A 7,968-nucleotide genomic window follows, 5' to 3' on the forward strand; every position below is an offset into this window, starting at 1 on the left:
CTGATCGGATAGATATAGTTGATCCAGCTATATCAATCCCAAACCTGATTATATATCCCCAAGCCTACCTGTGTTGTTGAACAATCACAATACTTTTGTTATGTTCTAGTATGACACTATTCTGGTATGTATGCATGTATGTATACTTTAGTAAAATATTTTATATTTAAAAAAGTGTAACTCTTGGTCAGAGTGCAGAGTGTTTTAATCATGTTGTGTTTATAGTTGTATATCTTTTATGGGTTTATCTACTTAGTTCACTATAAACAAAGCTCCGATACCAATCTGTTACACCCCCAAACGTGAACGATCGAAACGTTCAGTGGCGGAGGACATCATGTACATTATCATATCAATGCACAATAGTAAAACAAGCAACAACATCCATTGCATTAATAGAATAATTAATACATGTGTGTTCTGTGTATAGTTGTATGACACCAAAAATGTATAATAAAAATAAAAGACGGGTCTTGAACATGCTCTGTCTTCTCAAAACCTGATCCAGTGTACCTGTCTACTGGTTTTCTAAGAATACAAATTATTTTGAAAGAGCTCATCAACATTTAAGTGTTGGGTTATGAGCATTCTAACACTCCTAGGTGTACATGCAACCCTAAATACCTTGGATCTATGTTTTCTCTATTATACATGCAAATATGAACATCCAAGGTATTATCCTAATCTAACATACAAAACTATCAATATAACAAGATAGAATACATACCTCTTTGATGTAGAATGTCTTCATGAAGCTTGAGTGCCTAGTGCCCCAAGTGTGACACCTCAAATGGTTTACACAACACCAAATACACTTGGAATAACTTGAGAGAATTCTACACTTCATGAAAATCGGCTAGCCCTTTCTTACTCTCACTAGTGGCCGATTTTGTCAAGAATAATATCTTTATATAGTGTTACAATTAGGGCAAACCCTAATTGTCATGACTTTCCATTTCCTTGGATCCATGGGTTCAAATACACCATAGAGCATCCATGGAGCATGATATGGGTTTTAGCCCAACTAGATAATCCATGGAGCATTAGCCCACTATACAAGTATGGATGATTTACACAATCAACCCACATATTTAATTAGTCTTCTTTTAATCACTTAATTAATCCTAGATTAATTCTTGATCAATACTAATTAAATAATCGTATTATTCTTATTATTAATATACTAGAACTTATAATATATTAATAACCATAAGTGTCTTATTTCTCTCATTATAGTCTATCCAAGTGCATGATGCCATGCAACCTAAATGGACCATGCCGGGTCGGGTCAAGTCTTACCAATTATAGTTATGGACTTAGACATTAATCCAACATTAAGTTGGTTAGTTCATAAGTATTTTATTGTCAAGTGTTTGCATTTGTTTCATGAAAATGTTTGTATTTGTCTAGTGAAAATGTTTGTATTTGTCAAGTGAAAATGTTTGTATTTTTCCTTGAAAATCCTATATTTTCTGCTTTAAATGAAAAGTAGTCTTTTACCCAAAACCAAACTGTCTGTATGTTCCGTTCTCTTGAAAATTGTGTAAAATGTATGTTTGTGCTTGAAATAGTATAAATGTATGTTTTCCATATTTGTAAAACTATCCTTACTAGAAAATTAGTATGCATTTCTCATGTGACAATATCACTGTATGAATGTAATGGAAAATAAAGGTTTGTAGTAATATTGTGTATAGTACACTAATGATGCATCAACTACCTTCAAACCAAACTGGTTAATTAAGGTTAAAATGTGATTTGGTTATAACCATACTTTATTGACTAGTATAAAACAGGACATCCTCCAAGCGTCGAAAATGATATGACATTTGTCACTCGTAGACCTACACGTCCTACTGTAGCTAGCTGCAAGGTGTGGGATGGTCAATCCTGTATAGATCTATACACAAACTCACGCTCTCCCTCCAGGAGACTCTGGTTACAAAACGTGACTTAGCAAGAATATTGTTATGACATGAAATAGTATCTCACATTTTAGTTATCATGTTCTTGTTATAGTATGTAAGTTCCTTTTTGTTCTTGTAAATGAATAGCATACTTTGTAATGATTAGTAATAGTATGTATGTATTGATTCATGTATGTTCCTCTGTCCTAGAAAATATTATGTATTGATCCTTTTAACTATACCTATTATAGTTTACTAGTTTGTTTGTTTGAACTATAAATGATTTGGAGAAAAGACTCAATCGCCTATAATATGCAACTGAGTTAAGTATGTTCTTTAAAAATACGGTTTAATATTCATGTATATATTTAGCAATTATAACTATGATTTAGCCGACAGTTGGACTAGTGATCCTACCCTAAGCCGACAACCAAATAACGAACAAGAGTTATAGTATTTAGCAATAGTCCTAAGTCCGTTATAACATACTTATATATAAGTATATAAATGAATATGATTTTGATAAAAACAGAAATCTAAAAATAGTTTAAAAGTGTTTTTGAAATTATTTTAACAACATTTAAAAGCATAAGAAATCATCTGTTAGATTGTTTCCACGTGTAAATGCTTAACATAACTATATTGTGTTCTACTTGTACCCCCCCCCCCCCCTAAAAAGCATTTAAAAAAGGTAATTTGTAGGGGTATGAACTCACCTTAAGTGAGTGATTTCGCTTGAATGTTCGATATAGGATGATTGTTTCCACTAGTGAAGTCCCAAGGCAAAACAAGTCCTAAAAATGCATTTTATGTAATATATATGTATACAATTAGTGTATATAAACATAAGAATGATAAGGAATTGGACTAATTTGTAAGTTTAACTTACAAATAAGACTGTTAGAAGCAAAATGGAAGGCTGATGGGAGTTTACGGCCATCCCTAAGAGTTCATGGCCCAAGAAGATGTTGGTGTTCTTGGGTTTACAGTTGGTGTTCTTGAAGAAACGAAGGAGATTCAAGGGTTTACCGTTGAGTGTTCTTGAGGAACTGAAGAACACGTAAAGATCCAAGCAAGATCCTAAGAAGATTCAAAGGATTAAGGATGATATTTGAGAGAGAAAAGGTGTTCACGGTTGAGTTCTTAAGAGTGAAAGGTGAGTGTTTTTGGCTAGATTTGAAAATGTGAGGAGGAGTTTAAGGTCCAGCCCCCATATAGGGTCAAAACTGATGGGGCACCTTCATTGGTTTCCACACCGAGTGGATAAGACCGAGGTTTACGGCTGCAAACCTTTTGTGGCTACGAACCGTTTGTGGTCCGGGGGTTTACCGCCCAAGCGAGGGTTTGCAGTTCGAACAAGGTTCTTGGTTCCAAATGTTTCCTCCTTAAACATACAACACCTTCGAATACAAGGTCTATATACTTATACCTCATTAATCTAACCATATTAAGATAATTAAAGAAATAATTTTGACCTTTATTTGATATGTTTTACTTTCGTTGACCAAGATTGACTTTTACAAGATTTAAATTACGGGTTGTCACAACTACCCGCGCAAGCATTGCGCGACTGAGATTCCACCATCGCAAGTGTTGTTGGAATACTATTGGTCCATTCTTCTCCACTACCCACTCCACTACCCAAGATTCCCTTGGTCCCCTCCATGACTTACATGATTTGAAATTCACCAATCACCTTCAAGCTTTAAATATGAATCCATGACCCATCTTTAAAAGTCCACTTCATCCTAATCTTCAACTTTTTAAGCCCAAATCTCATTTGATGGATCCATAAAGCCTAATAATGAATCGAAAAGCCCACCAAGCCCAACTCCAGTCAAACCTCACCCGCAATGAGCTCCACAACCCTACAAAATATCTTATGCAAAATAGAGAGTACTCGACACGATCGATGATAAAGAAAATAAAGAATATACAATGCAATACTAATTAAATGAGCTAAAACTACTAAAATAAACTAATAAAAATAAGAAAATAAAATAAGCTATCATATATCTATCCTATAAGTCATTGCACTATATATATTTTATATGAGATAAAAAAAATATCCTCCACTTTTTTCTTCCAATACTTTCTCTTACCGGTTTTAGATTATGACAAATGTTATAAAAATGTATTAATTTTATTTAATATGACAAATATCATGATCTTAAGTGTGTAGAAATATGATATAACTAAAAAATAAAACATATTTGTTTTTTTATATATGAATAAATTAATTTGTTAAGTAGAAAAGTCACTTCCCAAGAGTTGAGATAGACCAAAATGTTTTTAATCTAACGATTTTGAGGTCGAAAATTCAAGTTTTGTCGTGGACGTATATGAAATTAAACGTTAGCTTAGAAGTATATATTAGATTTGCCGATTAAAAAATAGTTTGAGACAGAATTTAAGTTCCTTGATTTGGTAACGTACATTTAGATCATATTCCATTTAATTCTACAAACCAAACAAATGACTGAAATTTTGGCCTACCTACGATTGTTATGTCATTCATGCACTTTCGGTTTTCTAAGACCTTTGTTTGCACGGTTCAATGAATTTGTTTTTGTACTTTATTTTTGTGGGCCTCTCCTTCTCATGGAGTCATGGTCGTTGAGGTTGGTTTATCAATAATTCGTTTTTCTTTAAATCTTAATCCCTGATCATTAGAGTTTCATTTAGAAAGAGATTAAGGGATAACACATATAATTAGTGTTATTGTTGTTCTAAATAAAGAAATGTATTTATTTAGCCATGTGCCATAAATGACCGTTCAATTAACGATATCTTGTGAGATGGATGTTGCAATCTTTGCATATCATACATGGTCTTTCTCTTGTGTTACTATTACTTCATATTGGATTTGTGAAACTATAAGAGATTAAATATTTTGAAAATCAAACTAGAAATTTAGTTTCTTTTAATGAATAACCCATACCGCTAAATCTTCACTTTCGTTCCATTCAAGACTTAGAATGATTTGTAACAATTATAGAAATTAGTTAGGCAAATAAGCGACATTTTCATATGACAAACTTATTTTTGTTACATCTTTATGTACAATACTATAAATGTCACAAGATTTGACTCGTAACGTTCCTCATGACTTATAATCAATACAATATACACTTTGAAAACAAGCGACTATATACTTTTATTGCAACTAAACCCGTGTTTCCGTTATACTGATCTACGCGCACGTGGTTGGTTGCACTATTATTCCCGATAATATAGAAAACTCATAACATCGACGAAGAAAAAGTTGTCACATGAACCCATCATTTTGTTTTATATCTTTTCACCAACTAACTAGTTGCATTTTAATATAAATCATTCCGTAGACGATATCATGGGCGATCAAGCCAGTGGGAGATGCAAAGTCTTTCAAACTATGCAATATCATTACAAAAAAAAAAACATATACATAAATACAAATGTCTTAACCTTTAACAAAGATATTTTATTGACAAATGAAATGTGTTTACAATTAGCTCTTCAAGTATAAGAGGGAAATTCCACAAAAGGGCAAGTAGATATGAAAAAGAAATAAAAAGTAACATATTCCATCTTTTCATGTCAACTATGTTCAAGAAAATAACAAATATTATACCCCTTTTTGGCTATTGATAATATATCAAAATATTTCCATGTGTGCTAAACATAAGCAAGGATAAAACGGTAACTTCCACACTGTAAAGATGTAGACCCGGACTTTTTTGTCCACGATTTTGTTCATCTGTGTACTATAACCCTAACGATAGTTCAAAATATCGATTATGTTATCTTTAACTCAAGACTACAAGATTTTTTATTTTCAAAACGTCCAAGTCTATTATCAGACAATCTTGAATTAAAAGCTGATTTTTTATATTCGAACCAAGTGAATTCTTTGTACAAGCTGGCCTCTTCTTTTTCCATAAGTGAAGGCAATGGTGCTATCTTCTCACTCAAAGGTGGTCCTCCAAAATAAATCATTGACATCCTACTTTTCAAGCTATTTGCCACCACTCTATGCTTCACACTCTTGAATCTTCCATTTGTCATTACCTACATCAATCATTTATAAACCCATAAAATAAACCAGATGTAGATAATTAATAATAATAACAAAAAAATAATAATAATACGCTATCTTTATCATACCTACATGGCTACACGTATTTTATTATGGTTTTTCTTATGGTAAATTGACATGATGGATGGAGGTTTCCGAAGAGACTTGTAACATTTTTTAATTAGATTTTTAACTTAAAATGTACAATAAATAAAACTAGAAAGCTCTTTATTGTACTTGGAAAACGATTGATTACGACTTCAAATCATATGCCATGCAAGATTGACCGACAAATCGTGAACTTTTACAGAGGTCGCTATATGTGTACCTGTAACGAATCTCCAACATTTATGAAGAAGGAGTTTGAATCAGGAGGAACTGACATCCAACTCCCATCTTTCAAAGATATTTCCAGACCCGAAGTGTTGTTGGATCGCAAAACCGAAATGATTTGTGGGTCTGTGTGTTCTCCGAATCCGATCAGTTTCCTTCCTTTCGGTTCGTGTTCTTGAAGCTCTGGGCATGGCGGATAGTAATTCAACCTGAAAACAGAGTCGCTTTCTTCATCCATTAACAGTTTGCTAAATACATTTCGTTGCTGTAGTTTTAATTCATCTGCTAATAATTCAAGAATATCACAAGCCATCTTCTTCACTGCTGTCACGTAATCATTCAAAAGACTTCTACAGAAACAAATCAAAACCAAGATTTCAGACCATATATAGAGAAAAAATGAGCTCGAAGATTACACGTTTTTAATGGATTCTTACTGGAATTTTTCTGGGTGTTCTTCAAAAATGGAGAGAGTTGGATTTTTGTTATCGGAATCGAGTTTGGCGTTGAGAAGAAGATATTCAACCCAACCAAAATCACCGTTTTGGCCAAGAAGTTTGTTCCCATAGCCGAAGGGGTTGGGTGGGCCTGCTTTTTGTTTAACAGAAAGAGGAGAGGAGAAGAACTTAACGGCTTCTGATTCAAGTTTACTGATGAATTTCATTGGAACGCCATGATTGACAACCTTGAAGAATCCAAAATCTTGACAGGCTTTAACGAGGAGGTGTTTTGATTCAGATTTGGAGAGGTCAATCAGGGGAATAGTTGGAAAATTTGGGGAGTTGTTGTTGTTTGGTTTGCAGGGCTTGACGAAGAGCTGTTCCAGTGGGGATTTGGAAATGGCCACCATTGTTGAAGCTTGACAAAGCAGAGAATCTACGGCTTATAGAAACGATTTGGGGCAGTTCTTGAATTTTGATAATGGGAGTTTTGTTGATGTGTATGAAGCAAAAAAACGGGGGATACGAACACAGAAGTTGCTTCTTGCTTTGCTATTTGTAGGAGAGAGAGAGAGAGAGAGAGAGAGAGAGAGAGAGAGAGAGAGAGAGAGAGAGATCAAATAATAAAAAATGTCCAATTTTATAGCATTTATGCTCATTTTCGATTTTTGGGTATAAAATGTAAAGAATGAATACTTTGTGAAGTATGTGGCATGTTATCTTGTTTTAAAAAATGACACTTGTTAATGAAATAAATCGAAAATTACTTTGTTTTTGTCAGTTTTTTTTTATTCTTTGGTTAGTAATGGTATACCTGGATCGGCCAAACAAGTAAATATTGACTCGGGAACACTGCAACGCAACAACCAAAATTATTCTTCACAAACGCAACAACTAACCATGGGTTGATAACAATACATGTCAGACAAACCTCAAACCTCAGAACCAACATATCCCAAAAAGGGAAACGTACATATGTTCACAATAAACAAACATAGGAAAGTATGAAGTAAACAACTGTTCTTATCCGGGTTATGCAAGGAAGCCGGTAAGAGGTTGATCCAACTTTTTCTATGAAGTCTATAAAAAGCGAGTCCGGCTAGAGAAAATATGTAAGACTTTGCGTTCTAATTAAGCAACACACATACCAACAATCTAACTCAAGAATCGGATAGCCATATTAGGGCAACACCTCGATATTGCTTCCTGAACTAGTCTCAATCTATTTTGC

The 7,968-nt window shown here is 33.6% G+C and overlaps 1 protein-coding gene across 1 annotated transcript; it reads right to left on the reverse strand.

Moving 5' to 3' along the window:
* Positions 1 to 5,505: 5,505 nt before the first annotated feature.
* Positions 5,506 to 7,307, reverse strand: LOC145017654 (gibberellin 2-beta-dioxygenase 1-like). Its single transcript, XM_078975648.1, has 3 exons — positions 6,735 to 7,307; positions 6,293 to 6,647; positions 5,506 to 5,957 (listed from the first exon to the last, which is right to left on the reverse strand). Exons 1-3 carry the CDS (start codon positions 7,145 to 7,147, stop codon positions 5,685 to 5,687), a joined length of 1,041 nt encoding a protein of 346 aa, XP_078831774.1. The 5' UTR covers positions 7,148 to 7,307; the 3' UTR covers positions 5,506 to 5,684.
* Positions 7,308 to 7,968: the final 661 nt, after the last annotated feature.

Source organism: Lactuca saligna, chromosome 9, assembly GCF_052625555.1.
Source record: "Lactuca saligna cultivar CGN05327 chromosome 9, ASM5262555v1, whole genome shotgun sequence".
NCBI classification, from domain to species: Eukaryota; Viridiplantae; Streptophyta; class Magnoliopsida; order Asterales; family Asteraceae; genus Lactuca; species Lactuca saligna.